This window comes from Grampus griseus (assembly GCF_964374135.1).
Source record: "Grampus griseus genome assembly, chromosome: 10".
NCBI classification, from domain to species: Eukaryota; Metazoa; Chordata; class Mammalia; order Artiodactyla; family Delphinidae; genus Grampus; species Grampus griseus.
The window spans coordinates 35,323,411-35,349,852 of NC_139004.1; the positions used below are offsets into that span (position 1 = coordinate 35,323,411).

Here is a 26,442-nt window from a genome sequence, read left to right on the forward strand (position 1 = left end):
CCGTGGTGCGGTCTTGCGGGCGCTGGTGAAGGGAGCTTCGCGGCCGGCAGAGTGAGAGTAGCTGCTGCGTTCCTGGCCACCTTCGTCCGCGTTACAACAGTACGGCCATGTCAGAACCGCAGCCCGCGTCCGGCGGCCTCACCGATGAGGCCGCCCTCGGCTGCTGCAAAGACCCGGACCCCAGCACCAAGGTGGGCGCAGAACCTAATTCTCCAGAGTCGGGGCCTGCCGTGCGTGGCGCGACTGGGACCCCAAGGAGGGAGCAGTCCCTCGGGCTCAACCAGGCCTCGCTTGGGCTGGATGATTCGAACTCTGGATTCGAACCCCATCCTACCACCACTGCAGCTCTGCCCGCCTTGGGCGGATCGGAGTGGGCTGGGAAGAGGGCCAGTGGTGTCCAGTGGGGGATCTGGAGAGGGTCCGTTTCTTCAAGTTGTTTGAAAGACTGCGATCCTGCTTGCTTTAACTTGCTTGATTTGGGACGGTAACAGGAAACCATGGCTAACCCAGGGTCAGAGCTCATGTCTGTGGGTGTGCGTGTTCCCCAGGGCAATAGAGGTGGAGGGTAAGAAAAGAAGTTTCTGAACTCCAGTCTACGTTCGAAGGTCTACGGGCCGGCTTTTCCCAGCCGGGATCATTTTCTGTAACTGTCCTGGCTCCGCGTTTAACTCCTCCAAACCAATCTGATAGCTCCTGACTTCAGCCGCGCCCAGAATTTCCCTTTGGGTTTGGCCTTTCCGGTTGCTCACGGGCGCACTTTGCTCGGTGGCCCCAGGAGAGACTGGCAGAATCATGGAGCTTAGATCCGAAGGGAATCTTGGAAATTCCTTCACAGACCATCTCCTTGCAGCTGAGACCCAGTAAGAGGAATGACCAGTTGCATATGAAGGCTCTCATCCCTTCAGCTTGCTTAACAGGTCTATACTGAGAGTCATTGTAACTCACTCAGGTGTGGTGCCTCCGGGCGTTGTCAAGATCAGACCGGGAAGCCGCTCCGGGGGTTTACTCCAGTGTACTCATCACTGTCAGAAAACGCCTTTGTATGTATTCATTTGACTGGGGAAGTTCTAAAATCCCTGAAGTTTGAGTATGTGCTTTGTACAGACCTCTAAGACCGGTTGGTGACTTTAGTCCCTTCTTGCTCTTTGCCTTTAGGGTGAAGAGTCAGATACTTCTAATTGCTAAATCCTTTGACTAGCACCTGGTAGTACTTAGCTTAGGAAAAATGTTAGTCACTGCAAAATTAAGAGGGAAGAAGTAAATATATACATTTCCTCTCACACTTAATCTTACTTTTTATACTCTTTAATGTTAATACCTTGTTATTTCACATAATATAGATTATTCAGTGTAAATTAATTTCCCAGGTAACTGGGCATTTTATATACTGGACTATTAAAAAAAATATTTGAAGGAGAGCTTGATAAAATTGATTGAGTACAATTCTTTCCATTCTTAATTTACACCTTTTTTTTTTTTGGCTGCGTTGGGTCTTCGTTGCTGCAAGTGGGCTTTCTCTGGTTGCGGAGAGCGGGGGGCTACTCTTCGTTGCGGTGCACGGGCTTCTTATTGTGGTGGCTTCTCTTGTTGCCGAGCACGGGCTCTAGGCGTGCGAGCTTCAGTAGTTGTGGCTCGCAGGCTCAGTAGTTGTGGCTCGCCAGCTCTAGAGCAGAGGCTCAGTAGTTGTGACTCACGGGCTTAGTTGCTCCGCGGCATGTGGGATCTTCCGGACCAGGGCTCAAACCCATGTCCCCTGTATTGGCAGACGGATTCTTGCCACCAGGGAAGTCCTACACACTCTTAATTTATGTCAATTTCTCTTGATTAGAAGGTTTTTTTGTTTTTGGCCATGCCATGTGGTATGCATGATCTTAGTTCCCTGACCAGGGATCGAACCTGTGCCCCTGCATTGAGAGCATGGAGTCTTAACCACTGGACCTCCAGAGAAGTCCCAGTAATTATTTTTTGAGATTAGTTGTTTTGCACCCTAGAAGCACCGTATGGGGGACATAAAATGGAGTATATAATAGCAGCTGGGATATACTGAGTGTGCCAGGCCCCGGTTTGTTATTTTAAGTACATTACTTAATTTAATCCTCACAACAACCCTGTGAGGAAGGCAAAATTATCTCCGTTTTATATATAAGTAGACAATGGCACAGAGGTGTTGAGTAATTTGCCTAGCGAGGAACCCACACTCCCTATTGTGCTTCTAGAGTACTGACTACAGCAGTAATTTTGGAACTTGACATGAAGGAAAATAGAAAACCTAAATGAATTAATTCAGTCTGATCACTGATCATCTGCTATATGTAAAGAGCATGGTAGATACCTTGGGGGACATTCAAATGAACAAGATGAAGTTCCTCCCTTCACCAAACATACACCAACTCTAACATAAGATGGAACTGGGATTATGTGCTTTTGAAATTATAAAGCACTGTGGGAGCGCAGAAAGTAGAGATTTTCAAAGGTGGCATCTGTGGTATACACAGGGTATTTGGAGGCTGAAGACCTACGTTTGAATCCCCAATTCTATCATTGGCTATAGTGATCTTAGCAGGGTGTAAACAAAGCTGCTATAAGGATAAAATGTATCTATGATCTTTAAACTATGAAAAGCAATACAATTCAAGGTTGTATTTCAACTGTGGATATCAGGGAATGCGTCAAGCAGAAGGTGGGGGTGAGTCTAGGCCTTGAAAGATGGATGGGGTACCAACATCACATGGGGGACGGTTACATGGGAGGGCATTCTAGCGGGAGGAAACATCTGAGCAAAAATGTGGTGAGATGGCAGAAAGATGCAATGTGGAGCATGTTCTGGAGAAATGAGTTACCTTGTTTTTGGTTCACGTTCAAGTTATCTAAGTGGTGGAGCAGTGGTGGAGAAGACTAGAATGGTAGGTTGGAGCCAGATCATGGAGAGAGCTTAGAATGTTACTTCTAAGAAAATCGAATTTTATATAGTTAGTGGGGAATCACTGAGGGATTCAAATCATTCTACAGAATAGATTGGAGGGATCCAAGCCTGGAGGTGATGAGAACACCTAAAAGGCTCTTCCAGAAGGTGAGAAAAGTGATGAGGGCCTGGTTTGGAAAGAAGAGAGAACAGCAGTGATAGAAAGTCAACTTGTTTGTTGATTATTTGCATCTTTGTCATAAAGGCAGACCAAAGAATGTACGGCTGCACCACCTTCTGGGCTGTCTTACTTAGCTAACTTTCTTCAAAGGCCAAGTGCTTCTTTTCCCAAGTAGTGATCTCCTGAAATACATTCTTTTTACTGTCTATCAGTGTCCTTTGATAAAATTATTTGGAGTCCCTTCCCACCTGAGTGGTAAATGATGAGGTCAGGGAAAACTTTCAGTGTTGGCGACACTTAAGCTGGGTTTTACCAAATCAAAGGAGGTAGCTAGGCAGAGTTGCAGGTAGGGGTTGAGGGAAGAAAGAATGGCAAGGAAGGAAGAAGGACAATGGCCAGATGGATGAATGACTGTTCTCGGCAGAGAGAACTGTAGTATATATAAAAGCACGGTGACATCAGAGAGCTGATGCAGGGACCTACAGGTATACAATGAGACTGAAGTTACAGGCAATAGGAGTTAAGGGGAAGGTACATAAAACAGTCATTGGGATGCTCAAAGAAAATATGAACATTCTCACTTGGTTCATTTGTTTTTCTCATCCTATGAAGATTTCTGTTTGGTAAATATGTTTTTTTAAATATATGCTTTATTATTATTATTTTATTTTATTAATTTATGTATATTTCTCTGTGTATACAATTAAAATATATATACGTTTATGATGGGGCATGCTCTTTTTTTTTTAACTGCTAAAGGTATGAAATCAAAACCATTTAAGGTGACCAGTTTAGTGGAGTGGTAATAAAAGATGAAGTTAGACAAGTATGCAGCAACTGCATGTGCTTCCTTTGGGGACTTTCTTCTAAAAGTTGTGAGGTACCACTGAAGGATTGATTTTTTTTTTAAATAGATTTTATTTATTTATTTATTTGTTTGTTTATTTTTGGCTGCATTGGGTCTTCGTTGCTGTGTGCGGGCCCTCTCCAGCTGTGGCGAGCAGGGGCCACTCTTCGTCGTGGCACACAGGCCTCTCACTGCGGCGGCCTCTCCCATTGTGGCTCCCGGGCTCCAGAGCGCAGGATCAGTAGTTGTGGTGCACGGGCCCAGCCACTCCGTGGCATGTGGGATCTTCCTGAACCAGGGCTCGAACCTGTGTCCCCTGCATTGGCAGGCGTACTCTTAACCACTGAGCCACCAGAGAAGCGCCTGAAGGATTGATTTTTAACCTAGAAATGACACAGTTGGCCTTTTGTTATAGAAAGATCAGTCTGGTACCATTATAGGAAGATCACTCTGGATTGCATTTGGGTTAGCCTGCAAGAAGCAGAGAGACCAGGCAGGCTTTGACAGTCGTCTAGGCAGGAAGTAGAGAGGACATGAGCCAGGTAGTAGTGATCTTTGGAAAGGCAAGGAGAAAGATTCCAGAGGGACTTGAGCAGTCAGGTTGATGGGACACTTGGATTGGATTACAGAGGGAGTGGCGAGGAAGGAATCTGAGAAGACTTCAGGGGTCTGACTTGGGCTGACACCCAAATCAGATTCTAGAGGCATTCTAGAGGCATTCCCTGTTGGTGATGTAGGAGGGAATATTTATTTGGGCTGTAATTAATTTGATATTTTGACTCAGGTGGAAATGTTGAGTAGACTGGATGGAGATGTAAAACCAGAGCTGAGGTTAGAGGTATGGCTGCAAGATTGAAACTTCCCTTTTCTGAAGATGGAAGGTGGTAGAGGCAATGGAGATTTTGATTTTGATTCTGAGTAAGATTTAATATGTAAAGCTCCTTAGTAACAGTTCTAGAGAAATGAGTGTGTTCATCACTAGAAAGAGAATTTGAAAGGTAGGACACAAAGTCAAGAAACTTTTTTGCCACTGTTGTAGCTTTTTTTAAAAAATATATTATTTATTTATTTATTTATTTTTGGCCGTGGTGTGTCTTCGTTGCTGTATGCAGGCTTTCTCTAGTTGCGGTGAGCGGGGCTACTCTTCATTGCGGTGCACAGGGTTCTCCTTGCGGTGGCTTCTCTTGTTGCAGAGCACGGGCTCTAGGCATGTGGGCTTCAGTAGTTGTGGCATGCAGGCTCAGCAGTTGTGGCTCGCAGTCTCTAGAGCACAGGCTCAGTAGTTGTGGCACACGGGCTCAGTTGCTCCGCGACATGTGGGACCTTCCCGGACCAGGGATCAAACCCGTATCCCCTGCATTGGCAGGAGGATTCTTAACCACTGCGCCACCAGGGAAGTTCCCAGCATAATTCTTAAAAACCCTAGGATTTTCAGAATGGTTATGAGCATTGGCTTCAACTTCAAGTCACCAGCGTATTAGCTCCTAACAAGAGAATCAGCCTGTCCTTGGAAGCTTTGAAGGCATTGACTTCTCTCTAACTATGAAAGTCCTAGGTGATATCTTCTTCTAATATAAAGCTATTTCATCCACACTGAAAATCTGTTGTTTAGTGTTGCCACCTTCATTCATTATCTTAGCTATTTGGATAACTTGCTGCAGCTTCTACATCAGCACTTGCTGCTTTACCTTGTATTTTTATGTTATGGAGCTGGCTTCTTTCCTTAAACCTCATGAACCAACCACTGCTAACTTCAAACTTTTCTTCTGCAGCTTCCTCACTTCTCACAGCCTTCTAGAATTGAAGAGAGTTAGGGCCCTGCTCTGGATCAGGCTTTGGCTTGAGGGAATGGTGTGGCTGGCTTGCTCTTCTATCCAGACCACTAAAACTTTCTCCATATCAGCAATAAGGCTGTTTTGCTTTCTTATCATTTGTGTGTTCACTGGAAGAGCACTTTTCATTTCCTTCAAGAACTTTTCCTCTGCTTTCACAGTTTGGCTAACTGGTGCAAGAGGCCTAGCTTTCAGCGTGTCTCAGCTTTTGACACACCTTTCTCACTAAGCTTAATCATTTCTAGCATTTGATGTAAAGTGAGAGACATGCAACTCTTCCTTTCACTTGAACACTTAGAGGCCATTGTAGGGTTATTAATTGACCTAATTTCAATATTGTGTCTCAGGGAATAGAGAGGTCCGAGGAGAGGGAGAGAGATGGGGCAATGGTCTATCAGTGGAGCAGTCAGAACACACACAATTATCAATTAAGTTTGTCATCTTATGTGGGCATGGTTCATGGCACCCCAAAAGGATTACAATAGTGTCATCAAAGATCATTGATCACATATCACCATAACAAATACAATGAAAAAGTTTGAAATATTGTGAGAATTACCAAAATGTGGCACAGAGACATAAAGTGAGCAAATGCTCTTGGAAGAATGGCACTGACAGACTTGCCGGACACAGGGTTGCCACAAACTTTCACTTTGTAAAAAAAAAAAACACAAAAAACAAAAAAAACAATATCTGTGAACTGCAACAAAGTGAAATGCAATAAAACAAGCTGTGCTTAGATAAAACAAAAACAGGAGGACTCTGAAAAGCAGAGAGAATGGCAGACTGGCTAGGGACCTTGAGACCCTAGGAATAACATGGTGGTACACACACACACACACACACACACACACACACACACACGCTATGCAAAGAGTGTATGCAGAAACACTATAGATAAATCAAAATGGAATTATAAAAAAAAAATTCCAGTGACCCACAAGAAGGCAAAGATAAAAAGAAAGGACAAACAGAAAACAAAAATAAAATGGCCAATTTAAGCCCTAATATTTCAATAATTACATTAGATGTAAATATACCAATTAAGACAGATATTGGTGGAGTGGATTTAAAAGCATGCCTCAAGTTATCTATTTGTGAGGTGATGGGTGTTAACTAAATTTGTGGTAATCATTTCTCAACATATGTAAGTTGAAGTCATGCTGTATACCTTAACCTTATATAATACTGTATGTCAATTATATCTTAATAAAACTGAAAGAAAAATAAAAACATACCCCACCTATATGCTGTCTACACGAAACTTACTTAAAATGTGATGACAGAGGCAACTAAAAGGATGGAAAAAGATATATAAACATTAATCAGAAGAAAGCAGGAGTGGCTATATTGTTTCAAATGCAGTAGACTCTAGAGCAAAGACAGTTATCATAGAGAAGTACATTATATAATGATAATAGTGTCCATTGACTAAGAAGACATAGCAATCCTAAATGTGTGTGCCTCAAACAATAGAACTGCAAAAAATAAGTGAAGCAAAGACTGATATATGGAAGGAAAAAGAAAAATCCACAGTTTTAGTTGGAGACTATACTCCTCTCTCAACAATTGATTGAACTAGACAGAAAATTAGCAAGGATATAGACAAACTCAGCAACACCATCAATAAACAAGATCTAATCAAGATTTATAGAACATTACAGCCAGTAACAGCTGAATACGGGCATACCTTGTTTGTATTGCACTTTGTAGATACTAGGTTTTTTTTACAAATTGAAAGTTTGTTGCAACCCTGCATGAAACAAGCGTGTTGGTGCTATTTTTCCAACAGCATTTGCTTGATTCTCTCTGTGTCACATTTTAGTAATTCTTGCAATATTTCAAACTTCCACTGTTATATTTGTTATGGTGATCTGTGATCAGTAACCTTTACAACTCACTGAAGGCTCACATGATGGTTAGCATTTTTTAGCAATAAAGTATTTTTAATTGAGGTATGTACATTTTTTTAGACAGTACTATTGCACACTTAATAGACTACAGTATAGAGTAAACATACATGCACTGGGAAACCAAAAAATTTGTGACTTTTTAAAAAAAATATTTATTTATTTGGCTGCGCCGGGTCTTAATTGTGGCACATAGGATCTTCGTTGCAACATGCGGGATCTTTTAGTTGCAGCATGTGGGCTCCTTTAGTTGCATCATGCAGGCTCTTAGTTGCAGCATGCAGAATCTAGTTCCCTGACCAGGGATTGAACCCCCTGCACTGGGAACGTGGAGTCTTAACTACTGGACCACAAAGTCCCTGTGTGACTCTTCATTGTGATCTTTGCTTTGTTGCAGTGGTGGCAAACCCATGATATTACCGAGGTATGCCTGTATAGTTTTTTTTTTCAAGTGCACACAGAAGAGATACCAAGGTAGACCATATCATGGGCCCTAAAACTAACTTCAACAAACTTGAAATAATTGAAATTATATAGAGCATGTTCAACCACAGTAGAATCAAACTAGACATCAGTAGCAGAAACATAACAGGAAAATCTCTAAAAACTTGGAAACTAAATAACACATTTCTAAATAATCCGTGGATCAAGAGGAAGTCTCAAGGGAAATTTTAAAAATTACATTGAACTGGATGAAAATGAAAAGAGCATCTCAGCTAAGACAGTGCTAAGAGGGAAATTTATAGTATTAAATGCATATATTAGGAAATAGGAAATGTCTTAAATCAAGAATTTGTTTCCTCCTCAAGAACCTAGAAAAAGAAGAGCAGAATAACGCAAAGCAAACAGAAGGAAGGAAATAATAAAGAGCAGAAATCAATGAAATTTAAAACAAATTAGAAAAAAATCAGTGAAACAGCTGATTCTTTGAAAAAAACCAACAGAATTAACAAACTTGTATCAAGACTGACAAGAAAAGAGAGAAGACACGAATTACCAATATCAGGAATGAAATAGGGGATACCACTACGGACTGCAGACAAGAGAAGGGTGATAAGGGAATACTGAAAACAGTTCTACATACATAAATTTGACAACTTACATGAAATACACCGATTCCTTGAAAAACACCAACTACCATAACTTACCCATATGAAATAAATAATTTGAATAGCTCTATAACATAAGGAAATTGAATTCATAATAATCTTCAGTTCCAGATGATTTCACTGGAGCATTCTTCCAAACATTAAGGAAGAATTAGCATCAATTCTACACAATCCCTTCAAGAAAATTGAAGAGGAAGGAACACTTTTATTCATTTTATAAAGCTGTCATACTACCCTGATATCAAAACTAGGTGAAGACAGTACAAAAAAAAAGAGATATTACAGACTGATATCTTTCATAAGTATGGATGTAAAAATCCTTAACAAAATATTAGCAAATAGAATTCAGTGGTATATAAAAAGAATCGCATACCATGATCAAGTGAGGTTTACTCCAGGTATGCAAGGCTGGTTCAGTATTAAAAAAAATCACAGTAACTCACCATATTAGGAAGCTAAAGAAGAAATATCACATGACAAAATTCAACACCATGATTTAAACACTTTTGTTTTTTCAGAAAAAATAGGAATGGGAGGGAACTTCCTCAACTTGATAAAGAGCATCTATGAAAAACTTAAGAGCTAACATTAAGAGCTAACATTATACTTAAGAGCTAACATTAAGAGCTAACATTATACTAAATGGTGATGCTTTCTCCTTAATTTGGGGGAACAAGGCAAGTTTGCTCTCACCACTCTTATTTGACGTAGTGCTGGAAGTTCCAGCTGGTACAGTAAAGCAAAAAAGGAAATAACAGTCAGGCAGATTGGAAGAGAGAAATAAAACTGTCCCTATTTGCAGATGACATGATTGTCTACATAGGAATCTTAAGGAGTCTAAAAACCCTGGAACTAGTAAGTGAGTTCAGCAAGGTTGCAGAATACAAGATTAACATACAAAAATCAATTGGATTTCTATATATTAGCAAAGAACACATGAGCACCAAGATTAAAAATACAATACCATTTACAGTTGCTCAACAAAATTAAATATCTAGGTAAAAATCTATCAAACATGTACAGAATTTGTATGCTGAAAATTACACATCGTTGATAAAGGGAATCAAAATCTAAATAATGGAGAGACATACTGTGTTCATGATTGGAAGACTCAGCATAGCAAAGATGTCAATTCTCCACAAATTGGTATACATGTTTAACACAGTCCCTATCAAACCTTTTCTCTTTAGATATAGTCAAGGTTATTCTAAAATTTATGTGGAAGGCAAAGAGAGTAGAATAACTAAATCTTGAAAAGAATAGGGTGGAAGGAATCAGTCTACCTGATTTTAAGACTCACTATATAGCTGCAGTAATCATTACTCCATGGTATTGTCAGAGAGATAGATATAGATCAGTGGAAAAGAGTAGAGAACCCAGAAATAGACTCACACTAATAAACCCAACAGATTTTTCACAAAGATGCAAAAGCAATTCAGTGGAGAAAGGACAGATTTTTTCAACAAATGGTGCTGTAGCAATTGGCCATCCATAGGTAAAAAATGAAGCTTTACCTGAGTTCACATCTTATACCAGAAAATCCATTTAGAGGTGCTCAAAGGGACCTTCACTTTGACCCTTTGGTTCACTCCCTGCTCCACTTTTTATAGTTTTGTCAGGATTACATTGTAGGCATGTAGTACATGTACTAGAAATATCCCTGATTGTACCTTTAAAGTTTTTTCACAGTAGTTTTAAATTAATTAGATTTGGAGATTGCCCACCCCGACCCTCACAAAAGACTGATTATTTCTATCATTCTTCCTTTTTATAAGGCAAAGGAGCAAATCTTTGTTACCTTGTAATCATCCCAGAAAACCCAAAGATAGTTTGAGCATAAAAGACATCTTTTATTATTCTGAATTTAGAGCATAATAAGGAAAAGACAAAGTTAAGAACTGTCTCATGAGACAAGACATCAACTTTAGTCTTTTTTAAATGCAAGATATATTTATTTCAAACAATATTTTAGAACCATAGCAATAAACAGTGATTTTTAGAAACTTTTAAAGAAAGGAACATTTTTCCAGGATCATTCAAGTGTTTATCAAAAGTAGCAGAGGTATTCTGTTACAGAGAGTTAGCAGAATATCTTGGTGATAAAAAGAAAACTGTTATCTGAGCATAGAATAACTTGATCATCTTATAAAAAGCAAGCCCTGCTTGTTTTTTTATATCGTCCAAATAATACTTTGGCAACAAAGGATTTACACACCTCTATTTTTTATGAATAACTCCACTAACATTGAATATACTTTTAATCTTTTTGGCATGTATAGACTCCTTTTTACAAGTTAAAAATGATTTTAGAGTTTATATTTGTGTTTTCTTAGAAATAATCTATCATGTTAAGTCTTCTCAGTCAGAAAAATGGTGTATGTTTCCATTTTTTAAACTATTTTTTCCAGCTTTATTGAGATAAAATTGACATATAACATGTATGTCATATACCATGGGCATGTCCAAGTGCTTCTAAAGCAGCGTTTTAAATGTCTTCATATATTCTATTATGCCTGTGTCATAATTTATCTATTTCTTCATTGTTAGAGGTAGGTTAGCAAGGTGGTTGAAAGCAAGGACTTTGGAACCAAACTGTTTGCACTGCAGTTTTTTCTCTGCCACTTACTTTCTTAGCAGTAAAATGGGAATGGTATAATACTTATCTCAGAGAGTAGTTGTGAAGATTATATAAGTTAATTTCTGTAAATCATTTAGAACAGTGTCTGGACCATAGTTACTGTGTAAATGTTGTGATGAATGTCTTTATACATAAATCTTTGTCCAAGTTTCTAATTATTTCCTTACATAGATTTTTAGAAGGGCAACATTTTGATCGATGAGTATGAACTCTTTAAGACTTTTAAAGACTCTTCAGATCCAAATTGCTTCTTAGAAAGATTGTAGGATAGGTATAGGGTTAGGATAGGATAAGGATAGGGATAGGATAAACAGGGTTGTTGAACTTGTTTTACAGCACTTGGCACAGAGTCTACAGAAAAGAAAAACAAACAAACAAAACAACAACAAAAAAATCCTCTCTGACTAAGGTACCTGGATTTGAACATAGCCTTTATGGACTGAACACAGGTATTTAATAATAATAAAGCCATGATGGACTGAGGGGACAAAATTTCTTTCTTCTTAAACAGTGTGTTGCAATGGTGGACTGTTGGTATTTTGTTACAGGAAGCAAAATTAGTGTTGATAACAAGTAGTAAAAGTTAAAGGTGTTTAATATATACTGTTTCCCTTTAGGATTTTCTCTTGCAGCAGACCATGCTGCGAATTAAGGATCCTAAGAAGTCATTGGACTTTTATACTAGAATTCTTGGAATGACGTAAGTAAACTGTTTATTGGTGCCTATAATGTTTAAATACATAGCTTTGCAAATATAGGGAATGTTTTCAGATCCATTGTAAAAATGGATTAAAGTTTGCTTCAAAGGTCACAAAAGTCCTTTTGGCCAGGAGTCTGGGACTAGGCTTGACTGACTAGGGGTTCTGTCAGGTTCCTCTCCTCTATCCCAGCCAGGCTCACTGGGCAACATGACACCAATACTTGCATTTTCTCTGACTCCCTTCTCTCTAAGAGCTGCCAGTTAAATCCTTAATGTGTCCAGACTGTTTTGATGTTATGGCCACTTTTAGCCTCTTGTTTACTTCAGAAAAGATATAGCTATTAAGACACAATACTTAGAAAATGAATGAGTTTTAGGTAAACTCATTCATTTTCTAAGTTTTAGGTAAACTGCCCGTCTATTCCATTTTTATAGGATGTGTTCTCTTTTGCGGAATAGGTAATATTCACTGATCTTATAATCTTTAAGACATATTTCTTTTTCTTGATTTGTTTCCCAAAATAACATGAGGGTTTTTATTTGTTTTGGGTAATATAGATACATAAAGAATAAAACAATCTTTAATTTACTGCCTAGATAACCTCCATTGACATTGAGAGAAAACTTCAAGTAATACAGTATATGTCTATGTTAGAAAATCTGACCAATTCTGAGAAATACAAAGTGAAAAGTGACAGCTTCCGTCCCCCAGTCCTCTTCAAAGATAACTGCTGTTAACAGTTTCTTATAATTCTTTCCAGAAAAAGTAGTTTTGTATGTATTTATGACATATTTAAAGGGCAGAATGAAACCAGATTTACTGGACACGTGCTATTTGCCAGGCACTTTGTATCTCATTTCGTTGTCTTCACAGTAGGTTTATGAGATAGCTTATATCCCTATTTTACATGGAAGGAAGAAACCAAAGCTTAAAGACATTAACTTAATGACCCCAGATTCCACAGTGGGCACATGGCAGAGCTGGAATTTGAATCCAGGTTTGATCAACTCCAATGTTGACCTTGTTTTTAAAGAGCCCCCAACTAGGGTACAACTTGACATTATATTGAAAGATATGCTGAGCTGAGAAAAGCAAGTTAAAACAGGTTCAAGTGTTCCATTTCCCATCTGATTGGTCCGTCTGCTTTGGTAGGTGCAGAGATAGTTTTCAGAATTGGAGTATTTGAGGTGTTTGATACATCATTATAAACAAGTTAGAGTAAATCTTATTTGTGATGAGTCAGTACATAGCTCTTAGTGGGCCAAGGCATATAACATGACAGTAATAAGTAAAAGATTTGGAACAGAACTCTAGAAACTTTCCATTTGCTATGCTGCAACGATTCCCTCTTGTTGATTTTGAATGAGGTCGTGTTTGAGCATTTAATCCTCCCTAATCTAAAGAAAATTGTATTGTGTGTATCTTCATTCTACCCTACTCCTTGCAAAATAATCTTACCCTCTTTAAACTCAGTTTGGAGGCCACGACTTCAGTGAGTCTTCTCAGAACCTCAGGATGAGTAATTCATCACGCACTCTCATGATCAGTCTCTCCTTTTCCACTGCTCTTTCCCCTCAACCTACAAAAAAGCTTAAGTCTTCTCTATTCTAGGATAATTCTTGCCCTCCGCTCTCTTGCTGTCCTTCCCGTCATCATGACCATCTGTACAGGTAGACCACCACTTACTGTTTCACTTGCTCACCTCCCATTCTCCAGCTTCTGCTGTCGCATGCTGCTGAAACTGCCCTCACAGGACCTTTCCATATCTGCTCACCTCTTCTCAGACCTAATCCTGTCTGACCTTTCTGCAGTATTTGATACTGTAACCACTTTATTGTTGACATTCATGTCTTTTGTGATGTTAATCTGTCCTTCTCTCTTAACACCTATCCTCAGTTTCCTAGGAGTTTTGGCATAGTAAGAACTCAATAAATTTATTTTTCTTTAACTCAATGTCGTATAGCTGAAAGAACAATGAGGTGTGATGTGTTATATTTTTCACTAAAAATAAATAAAATTTTCTTTTGAAGATACCTTTTGCCATTTATAAGCAAGTACCATAAATCCAACTAAGTTTCATTATATTTGAAGAATTGATGAATTACAAAAGTTTCCATTTTTATTTTTATTTTTTATTTTTTTTGCGGTCCGCGGGCCTCTCACTGTTGTGGCCTCTCCCGTTGCGGAGCAACAGGCTCCGGACGCACAGGCTCAGCGTCCGTGGCTCACAGGCCTAGCTGCTCCACAGCATGTGGGATCTTCCCGGACTGGGTCACGAACCCGCATCCCTTGTATTGGCAGGCGGACTCTCAACCACTGCGCCACCAGGGAAGCCCAAAAGTTTCCATTTTAAAAAAAATTTTATTTCACTGATATATATAGATGAATAAATATTTTTAAATTAGACTTTTAAAAATTGATTTTCCTTGCTTTTTCTATTAAAACAGCCTCACCAGGCTTCCCTGGTGGCGCAGTGGTTGAGAGTCCGCCTGCCGATGCAGGGGACGCGGGTTCGTGCCCCGGTCCAGGAAGATCCCACATGCCGCGGAGCGGCTACACCCGTGAGCCATGGCCGCTGAGCCTGCGCGTCCCGAGCCTGTGCTCCGCAACGCGAGAGGCCACAGCAGTGAGAGGCCCGCGTACCGCAAAAAAACAAAACAAAACAAAAAAACCCAGCCTCACCACATACAGCTCTTATTCTTAGTAGAACTTGAATATTGTTATGTTGATTTTAGTATGAATCAGCTTTTCCTATTGTTAATTGATTCAGACTTGTTGTTTAATTTCAGACTACTCCAAAAATTAGATTTTCCCACTATGAAATTTTCACTCTATTTCCTGGCTTATGAGGATAAAAATGACATCCCAAAAGATAAAGATGAAAGAGTAGCATGGGCATTCTCCAGAAAAGCTACACTTGAACTGACACAGTGAGTATGAGTTTTTATTTTGTTTATATACTCTACATTTTTTTGAAGCTTATTTTTTTTAAACTTTTTTTCCTTTCTTATCAGCTTAATTCAAACCAGGTCTACCTAATCACTTTCAACTTGTAACAGTATGTTTGAGTATTTTATATGGATCTTATGGTCTTTGTATTGTTCTTGTGGCATGGATAGGGCAAGTGAGATCATTTGCCTTTTAGACAGAGAATATAAGACTGAAATGGCAAGATATTTTTCAAACGGTAGCTAATGAATGTTTAGGTATTGTAAGTAAGGTCTTCATAATTTCAGTATTTTTGTTGAAATTGGCATTCCCCTTCTTTCTTTTTTATTCTTTATGTTGTTTCTGTGCACCCGCTAAAAACTATCAAAAGAGCATTTGTTTCAGGGTGTGTGATTTAATATGTCCCCTGATTCAAAACAGCCCTGGAATCAGAAAGACCTAGACATGAGTCTTGGCTCTGACAATACCTCTGCGACCCTAAACAAGTTATATCACCTCCCTAAGTGGCAGTCTTATTTATTAAATGGAGATACTCAGATCTAGCCCTTGGAGCTGTTCTGAGGACTTAAAGAAGTATAAAGTACTTAGCACAAGAAATGATAGTTGCTATTATTATAATTATTGTTCTTATCCAGATGCCTAGTTTTATTGTCTCCTTAGTCATTCTTTGCCCATTTGCTCTTTCTATAGTTGAAAACTTAATATTTACAGTAACAGAGATTAGACCAAGTATATTAAGTAGCATATATACATGGTAAGATTTCAAAGATTGTTGCAGCTTTCTTTTCAGAATATCTGTTCTCCAGGTCACTTGTAATTATGTTTTTCCTCCTTTTGTAGCAATTGGGGCACTGAAGATGATGAGGCCCAGAGTTACCACAGTGGCAATTCAGACCCTCGGGGATTTGGTATGTTTGCCTATTTGTGTGTAATAAACATGGATTTGTGTGATTTTTCCACGTGTACCTATTTATGATTGTAAGCAATCTAAAACATTAAGTATAATCAATTTGTTAGGAGTATGGTTATTTTTATTTTCCACAAATAATTTTATTTAGGAGTTGTTTAATTTCATCATCTCAGTCTAAACTTTTTACATTTACTGTCTCACAATGATTTTACTTTTCAGTTTCAGTATTATATTTCCAGTAGATGTTTTAATTTAAAAAACAGAAAAACAAAAATGATGGTTAATAATAATCCCGATTTCTGCCAGCATACACTTCTGCCTTGATCTCAAATCTCTCAACCAAAACAAGAGTATTACCAATTTAAATTGGCTGCTGTGTAGTCAGTATCAATAATAAGCCCATTAAGCATGAGTAAATGGTTACTCTTTTGTGTTGTAGGTTATTCTTAACAGATCAAACTATTTATGAGCCAGTATTGGGCTATGTTAAATAATGTATAATTCAGAGCAACTAATTAATTTATTATACCCAGCCAGTTAGATTCTTGTTCTTTAATGTATTATAGGTTTTGAACCAGCTTGATTCAGTCTGTTTTCAGATGCCTTATGTTTTGAAATAAACTAGTTTTGGAAGCCACTTGTGGCACATGGGTACCCTGTTGTAATTTTTCCTTCTTTCTCTCTGCCTTGTTTTGGGGGTGATTACCTAAGGTCACATTGGAATTGCTGTTCCTGATGTTCACGGTGCTTGTAAAAGATTTGAAGAACTGGGAGTCAAATTTGTGAAGAAACCTGATGATGGTGAGTCTGCTACTTGTTTTCTTCAGGCCTATGTTTAGTTATATAACATTTACTAAGTACCCACAGAGGGCACTGTTGTAATAAAATCATTTTGGTTGCAAGTAACTTGGAATTCTACTCCAGCCAGCTTAAGGAAAGAAGGGAAATGATTGGAAGAATACCTAGTTATCTCAGGGAACTGAAAGGCAGCACCTAGGGTGGCTTCACATGGGACTAATCACAGGATCTAGAGAGCTGTCAAGGACCTAGGCTCTCTCTCCACCCCTTGACCCTACCATTCTCTCAGTGACCACCAGCTTTCGCTCTCTCGGGTATATCTAACCACCCAAAAAAGTAAGTTCCTTAAAGTCTGTTTCATCTGCTGTTAATGTAACTACACCAAGTCTCTTCAGTTAATAATTTCCTGAATTTTTTTTCATCCTTTTTCAACCTTCGCGTGTCCTTCAGTTTTAGATATATCGCTTGACATAGTATATATCTGGATTTTGTTGGATTTACATGTGTTATAATTATTTTATTTAGATCTGTTTTTGCCACCATAATTTATTATTTAATTTTCATTTGAAATATTTCACTGTTTCATTTCAATCCTTTTTTTTTTTTCAATTAGGAGATTTGATATCCAAATATCCTCCTCCCTAGTAAGGAAAGAACTTGCTTCCCTCTACCTCCATTATGTTGCTGTTACTCAGGCTGGGATATTATTGATTTATTTTTCCTTTTTCTTTGGCTTTGGCTTTTTATTTTAAGGTAATAAATATATCAATGTATATATTTTTTCTCCATAGATCTCTTGCAGCATCTTTCAGATTTTTCTCTTCCTTTATTAAGTACCTCAACCAAAACTGCTTTTAAAGGGTTTGTGAGGCAAAACTCTTGAAGCTCTGTATGTCCCAGAACCATGCCTTTATATATATGAATGACAGTTTTGTTGACTGTAAAATCTTAGGTTTATTTTCCTTCAGTCTTGAAAGTACATCTATATTGTCTTATTTTTCCCATCCAGTGTTGCTGCTGAAAAATCTGATTTGTGTTCCTTCATATAGTTTCTTCTGTTTTGTTCTAGAGGCTTTTTATATTTGTTATTTCTTTGTCCTTGCCTTCCTTCTGGGAGATTTCTTCAAACTGGCATACCAGTTAGCTAATTTTTCCTCAGATGTATCTGTTCTTATATTTATCTTCTGTATTCTCACCTATTATGTAATTAATTTCAGCTATTATGATATTGATCCTGAATTTTTGCTGGGCTCCTTTAATATTTTCTTGTTCTTGTTTCGTATTGGTCGTATTGAATATTCCTCGTTGCTTTTACATGTCTTAATAGTTATTGGTCCCCATTGATCTAATATTTGTTCTTCTGTTTGAATGTATAATCCATTGTTTGTTTTATAGTTATATTCCTCAAATTCTTATTATTTTGGTCTCAGAGGTTTTTTGTTTTTTGTTTTGAAACTGAAACCATTAGCTATTCCGAACATCAGGCAGTGTGAATGGGGGAAGGCCAGACCTCAGTCCTTAAAAATCCACATGTTCTCAGGGAGATGTGCTGAGCAGAGAGAGAAAATAAGAGTTAAACAAATACTTCACATTCTGTAGTCAGATCCTTTTCCTCCACTTTGTCCCTGATGGAGTAGTAGTATTAGTAGGAGACACTTCTGGGATTGTCTTTTCCTCACCCTGGTTGTGGGGAAAGTGAGATCAGTTGGTACCCACCTGTCTTTCTGCCCTTATCTACTCCCGAGGACATTTGAACCAGTAGTTTCAACCCCCCCACCCCCACCCCGTGGGAGTAGGTGCTAATGCCCAAGGCACTGGGAGAAGTAAGAGCCAAACTAACAAAACTCCTGTTTATTCTCCCACAGCCTTGTGGTCCAGCCAAAAGTACCCCCTTCCACACAAAGCAGGTTAAAACAGTCACTACCCCACCCCCACCATTCCTCTCCCCAACTATCACCTCAGGGGCATTGTACTTTTTTTTTTTTTTTCCCTATTTTTTTAATCTGTGTTCCTCTGGGGTTGATCTTGAAGAAAGGAGCCAGAGATAGAAGTCAACTACTTCAGCATCTCGGTACCAAAATAAATTTCCAAGGTCACATTTTTCCATTTAAGCAAAGAACTCTACTACTAGACCTACTAACCTCTCAATCCCAGTTTTGAATTCCTGGGAGAAAGAATCTGATTGGCAGAGCTTGGGTTACATAGAATAGTGTATGGACCTAAGCATCTCGGACCTTTGGCTGTGTAGATAAGCCATGCTACCTCCTCCCTTGAGCACCTATCTATTTCCTTTATCCTCTTTAAAATAAGACAATTTCTTTGACTACTCAACTAGTAGCATGAAGTGATAATGTGCAGGTGAAATAAATACCTGATACTTACAAGATGCAGCCAGTCCCACAGTTTATTTCAGGAGAGTTGGTTTACAGCTATGTGTAGAAGATAAAATATGTCATTCTGAAAATCGTGCATCTGGGCAACACCGACAATAGAATTTTTTTAAGTTAAAACTATAAACAAAACAATGTAATTAACTAAAATGCAAATTAAAAATTGAATTAATAAAAAACGTATTTAAAATTTTTAAGGTTTTTTTTTAAAGTCTTTTCAATAATGAAAATCATTTTGTTTTACAGGTAAAATGAAAGGCCTGGCATTTATTCAAGATCCTGATGGCTACTGGATTGAAATTTTGAATCCTAACAAAATGATAACTATTATTTAGTTCTGTGAGAATGCTGCTTTGAGATTTCAGTGAAGACATTGTGGAAGGTAAAAAAGGAGACAATGTGATTCAAGATATTCATTTAACAGAAGCAACTAAGACTGATGGATTATTGTCTCAATTCAAATTGTTCTTAAGTCTATTTCCCTTTCCTATTTCAGCTATGTTTTTCACCTAACTGTTCAGTCATTCTAGTTTTAAAGTAGTGCTTTGTCTTATGTCCTTGAATGTAGTTGTATAACTACTTTTTTAGGCAATAATTAGAACAATTCTGTTCAGAGGCTGCATTTTGCCTTCTATCTTCTGACGAGATACAAGTCTACAAGTCTGCCTTTGAATCATCATTTAAAAAAAAAAAAAAACACTTAATATGTTTTGTTGTGATTACTTTCTGAGGTTTCAGTTCCTCAGAAGTAACTTCAGAATGGGAAGTAAAGAACCCCAAACAAAAATGAAGCTTCATGTATATTTCAAATAGTATAAAGTTTATTTTACAAAAGAAAAGTTACTCTTGGGAGAAATTCAGAATTATGCTGACAAGGATGTGGATAGAAAAACTAATTTCTTCTCGTTACAAAGTACTTTGAAAGTTGAAGGACTAACCTCTTTATTTTGGGATGGGGAAGAGGATGGGAATATTACATACTGGGTATGCAGATACGGACTAGGCTGTCACATACTTCATCTCCCTTAATCCTCCACAGTATCCTGTGAGATAGAAAGTAGGCTGGACATGCAAAATAACTTTAATGAATCCAAGGCAATATAAATAGGCTAAGGACTCAAGATCTCATCATCATTTTTAGTATTTAGATTATACCTCAAAAATTAGTACCTTGGGGCTTCCCTGGTGGCGCTGTGGTTGAGAATCTGCCTGCCAATGCAGGGGACACGGGTTCAAGCCCTGGTTCGGGAAGATCCTACATGCCACGGAGCAACTAAGACCGTGTGCCACAGCTACTGAGCCTGCGCTCTACAACCCGTGAGTCACAACTACTGAAGCCTGCGTGCCTAGAGCCCGTGCTCTGCAACAAAGAGAAGCCACCGCAATGAGAAACCCGCGCACAGCAACGAAGAGTGGCCCCTGCTCGCAACTAGAGAAAGCCCGCGTGCAGCAACAAAGACCCAATGCAGCCAAAAATAAAATAAATAAAATAAATAAATTAAAAAAAAAATTAGTACCTCACAGTACCTCCTTCACTAGTGTTCTTTGTAAAAACCTTCAAAGAGTTTGAGCATTGTCCTCTCAGCTTTCGAGCCTGAGTACCACGGTGAGGAAGAAGCAGTGGAGGAAGTCTGGAGCATGCGGCTGCTCTGGGGTTGCCTGGTTGTCCCTGTGCAAGTGGTGCTTGTGTTTCTTGTGAAGAGCCCCTACCCCAAGGTCTTCCAGATGCCAGTAATTATTTAGGATAAATTATGTTCAGTGATAACATAACTTAGTTATCACAAATCAGCTCAGTGGTCTTCCCTACCATGATTGACATTTTTTTTTTTAATTTTTAAAATTTATTTATTTATGGCTGTGTTGGGTCTTCGTTTCTGTGCGAGGGCTCTCTCTAGTTGTGGCAAGCGGGGGCCACTCTTCATCGCGGTGTGCAGGCGTCTCACTATCGCGGCCTCTTGTTGCGGAGCACGGGCTCCAGACGCGCAGGCTCAGTAATTGTGGCTCACAGGCCCAGTCGCTCCGCGGCACGTGGGATCTTCCCACACCAGGGCTCGAACGCGTGTGCCTTGCATTGGCAGGCAGATTCTCAACCACTGCGCCACCAGGGAAGCCCCATGATTGACATTTGATAGGTTTTAAAAAACAAACTGATTTTGAAAATCTCTTATGGCACAGATAATAAGAACATCCAGTTTGTGGTTTAACTACATCTGGATTTTTTGTGGACTCTAGTGGAAGACCTTTGGATAGGCCTTGCCAACTGTGCTTACACTGCTAGAAGCACTTTCATTTCCTTTTTGGATGGAATGGATTTATGCGAGCAGTTCAAACAAAAAGCAGTACTTATAGACTAAAGTAAAATAAAATTTTAGAAAAGACTGTGTTTAATTTGTAAACTTCTATCCAACATGTTCTTTTTAAAAAAAAAATCTGCCCTTGGGGAGTACTGCAAGGATTTTTGAAGGGGCTTGCAGACTCATTGAGAACTGGGAATAGTTGTAATTCTATACATCAGGCAAAGCACATAATTTCTATGGATAAGGAAGGGTCGGGAAGATGAGAAGAGGAAAGTAAATGGATAAAGGGTTTTGGTAGAAAAAGTGCAGAGAAGAAGAGAAGACAAATATCAAAAATGAGTCATGGAAACCAGTGCTGGTACATTTTGGGTACTAGCATTACCAAGTGGGAGGGTTATTAGATTCATAAATTTAGTCATTTAAACCTTTTTTCCTCAGAAAGAAGCCTTCTCTACTTGCTAAGTAAAACTTGCCAAAAGATAGCCCTTGCTACTCTTTAAATCTGATCCCTGTATGCACTGAAAAAAATATGTATTGTATCACTGGGCCTTGCTAGGGATTAGAACAATTCACTTCTAAATTAATTTATCTGAGTAGCAGTGACATGAAAGGGTAAATTAGAGCACAAGAAGTTTTCTTCTTTTCCATTATTGGACAGCCAGACTGTATAGCTTACTGTTAATGTAAAATAAATCAGTTGCTCATGAACCCTACATGAGACTCAGTTATAATACATATGGTCTGAATAGGAGCTGATGACCGTGAGAGAATCGCTACGGCTTCCCCATATAGCATTCTGACCAGGACTGCGTACAGTGTATATAAATATTCCTTGGCAGCACAACTGCCTGTGAAGAGGGTTATATCGGTAAAGATGCATGCTGCTGACAATAAGAAAAGACCTGGGCTTCTCTGGTGGCGCAGTGGTTGAGAGTCCGCCTGCCGATGCAGGGGACACGGGTTCGTGCCCCGGTCCGGGAAGATCCCACATGCCGCAGAGCGGCTGGGCCCGTGAGCCATGGCCGCTGAGCCTGTGCGTCCGGAGCCTGTGCTCTGCAATGGGAGAGGCCACAACAGTGAGAGGCCCGCGTACCGCAAAAAAAAAAAAAAAAAAAGTCCTAACTCTATCAGATGTAACAAGCACTTCAGAAGTTCTGGAATTAGTTGATAGAGGGTTCAGAACTATCAGGCACTCTGGTTTCCTTCTATCTTTGCCAAACTGTCATTCTCAGCAGTTGTTTGGGGGGCTAATAATACCTGTGATCAAAAATGCCTACTATGAGGACTTCCCTGGTGGCGCAATGGTTAAGAATCCGCCTGCCAATGCAGGGGACACGGGTTCGAGCCCTAGTCCGGAAAGATCCCACATGCCGCAGAGCAACTAAGCCCGTGTGCCACAACTACTGAGCCTGCGCTCTAGAACCCGTGAGCCACAACAAAGAGTAGCCCCGGCTCACTGCAACTAGAGAAAGCCCGTGCACAGCAACGAAGACCCAACGCAGCCAACAATAAATAAATAAATTAATTAAAAAAAAAAAAAACGCCTACTATGATTCCAGGTGTCACTGTACAATGTCCAGTGAAAGAAAATAACCTGTTTTTCCTTTTGTGTCTTTAATGAGTGTAAAACCTTTCTCAAAGCTCATCAGCAGAATTCTCCTTATGTCTCAAACCAGAATTGGGTCACTCGCTTGGCTCTAATCATTGACAGAGGGACTGAGACCACTCTGACTTAGATCGTATTTACTGCAGTTACCTACATGAGGGTAGACACCGCATCCAAACTGAAACTGCCAGAATGAAGGAGCAAATAAGGGCTTCTGAAAAGGCGAAACAGAAACTGCAACAGGGTGAAATTAAATATTGAGAACTTAGTGGGTGCAAGCGTGCTGTAAGAAATCAGAACACATTTCCTGCCCTCAAAGAACTTGTTCTGAGATTGTGGTTCTCAGCTGTATCAGACTTAGCAAACCCTCCTTATTATAACATGGGAATGTTTATAACATCTATCACACTCACTATCCTAAAACAAAATTCATATATAACTTACCTATATACACAGTTTCAAAAAGGATCAGTCCAATGCCTTTATTGTAATAAAAAGGAGAAATAAATCAATTTTTAATAAAATATGCATTTCAATATGTAAATGCCCAGATAGTACTACACTAGAAAACAATGAAGTAGTCAGGTGCTTTCTCTTATATATGGAAGAAGTAAAACTGTTCAATAGCATACTGATAACTCTATTTGGTATTCTAAAATAGAGACTAAATTCATGATTCCTGAAGAGCTATAATGTTACAACTTTATTTACTTATTTATTTTTTTGGCCATGCCACGTGGCATGGGGAAATCTTAGTTCCCCAACCAGGGATCAAACCCATGCCCCCTGCAGTGTCCTCGAAGTCTTAACCACTGAACCGCGAGGGAAGTACCAGTGTTACAACTTTAAATGCATACTGATAACAGGTGTGTTTTATTGGTCACTCAAAGAAATTGAATGATGTTACTGTTGGAAACATCATTTTCCAAAATGGTGATCAATTCTCGTGGAGGTTTTGAATAAAAGAATAATATTCCTTCTGTTTATAGGGTAGTTTTGTCCCCAGTGAATATTAAAATTATACATACAAATAAGTAAAATGGAAGTTCTAGGCTCAAAAGATAAAAGCAGATGTTATAATTTTTTAATTGACATAAGATTGTGTAAGGTTAAGGTGTGCAGTATGTTGATTTGATACCACCATAGGGTTAGTAACACCTCTATCATGTCACATAATAATCAATTCTTTATTGTGATGGGAATGATTAAGATCTAGTCTCTTAGCCTAGAAATCAACTACAAGAAAAAAACTGCAAAAAACACAAACATGGAGACTAAACAATATGCTACTCAATAACCAGTGGGTCACTGAAGAAATCAAAGAGGAAATTAAAAAATATCTGGTGACAAATGAAAATGGAAACACAATGATCCAAAATCTATGGGTTACAGCAAAAGCAGTTCTAAGAGGGAAGGTTATGGTTATAGAGGCCTACCTCAGGAAATAAGAAATCTCAATCTAACCTTACACCTAAAGGAAAAGAACAAACAAAACCATCCTTGGCTAGCACTTCTGCTAGTATATAGGTGGTGACCCTGGTGGAGTGACCCAGACTGTCATCTCTGAGGGGTCTGAGCCCCTGGATGACATGTCCTTTTCAGACCAGCCAGGGTTGCTGCACTTGTCCATTTGCCTTTAAAACTGGGCATGAGCATACCAACAGGCACCTAAGTGGGTCACATGGATGCTAAGCATACTCCTAGCTGCCCCCATTGTGTAGCAGCAGCCCCACTTCTTCCTAATGATAAGGGTCACTTGCTACTGCCAGAATGGTGATTCTTCTTGCCCAAAGTAACAGGGCAGCAACCAAAGCTTAAAAGTAATGGGATTAATCCCAAAGCAACCTACAGATTCAATTAAAAACCTATCTAAATCTTAATGACTTTTTCTCAGAAATGGAAAAATTCAAACTAAAATTCACATGGAATCTCAAGGGACCCCAAATAGCCAAAACAATCTTGAAAAAGAAGAATAAAGTTGGAGGATTCACACTTTCTGATTTCAGAACTTACCACAAGCCTTCAGTAATCAAAACGGCATGATACTGGCATAAAGACAGACATATAGACCAATGGGATAGCATACAGCCCAGAAACAAACCCTCACACATATGTCAAATGATTTTTGACGAGGATACCAAGAGCATTCAGTGTGGGAAGGACAATGTTTTCAACAAATAGTTCTGGAAAAACTGGATATCCACACACAAAAGAGTGAAGTTGGACCTTTATCTTATACCATCTGTAAAAATTAGCTCAGAATGGATCAAACAAATGTAAAAGCTAAAAGTATAAAACTCTTAGAAGAAAACATGGGGGAAAGCTGCATGACATTGGACTTGGCAGTAATTTCTTGGATATGATACCAAAACAAACAGGCAACAAAAGAAAAAAATAGACAAATTGGACTTCACTAAAATTTAAAACAAATTTAAATTTAAATTAAAGGACACTATCAACAGAGTGAAAAGGTAACCCACAGAATGGGAAAACATACTTGAAAATCACATCTGGTAAGGAGTTAATATCCAGAATATATAAAGAACTCCTCCAATACAACAACAAAAATAACCCAGTTAAAAAATGAGCAGAGGATTGAAAATCAAAACCACAATGAGATACCATTTGCACCTATTCAGGTAGCTATTATATATAAATGAAAACAAAAACAGAAAATAACAAGTGTTGACAAAGATGTGAAGAAATTAGACCCCTTGTTCACTGCTGGCGGGAATGTAAAACAGTGCAGCTGCTGTAGAAAACAGTATGGCAGTTCTTCAAAAAACTAAACATAGAATAACCGTATGTTCAGCAATTCCACTTCTGGATATATACCCAAAAGAAAACAGAGACTCAAACTGATATTTGTACACCAGTGTTTGTTAGCAGCATTATTCACAATAGCCAAAAGGTGGAAACAACCCAAATGTCCATTGATGGATGAGTGGATAAATAAAATGTGATATACACATACGATGGAATGTTATTCAGCCTTAAAAAGGAATGAAATCCTGAAACATGCTACAACATAGATGAACCTTGAAGACGCTGGGCTAACTGAAATAAATCAAACACAAAAAGATAAATACTGTGTGATTCCATTTATATGAGATACCTAGAATAGTCAAATTCATAGAGACTGAAAGAGTGGTGGTTTCCAAGGATTGGAGGGAAAAGGAAATGGGGAGTGATTGTTGAATAGGTACAGAGTTTCAGATGGGGAAGATGAAAAAGTTCTGGAGATGGATGATGGTGATGGTTTCACAACAATGTAAATGTACTTAATGCCATTGAGTTGTATACTTAAAAATGGTTAAAATGGTAAACTTCGTTTTGTATATTTTACCACAGTAAAAGAATTAATGGGACTCA

General features: G+C 38.8%; 1 protein-coding gene across 1 annotated transcript; it reads left to right on the forward strand.

The window, feature by feature from the left end:
* GLO1 (glyoxalase I) lies at nucleotides 1-26,442 on the forward strand. The gene is made up of 6 exons (XM_082663320.1): nucleotides 1-191; nucleotides 12,037-12,119; nucleotides 14,910-15,050; nucleotides 15,910-15,977; nucleotides 16,691-16,780; nucleotides 19,414-26,442. The coding sequence occupies exons 1-6, from the start codon at nucleotides 108-110 to the stop codon at nucleotides 19,500-19,502; spliced, it is 555 nt and encodes a 184-aa protein (XP_082519446.1). The 5' UTR covers nucleotides 1-107; the 3' UTR covers nucleotides 19,503-26,442.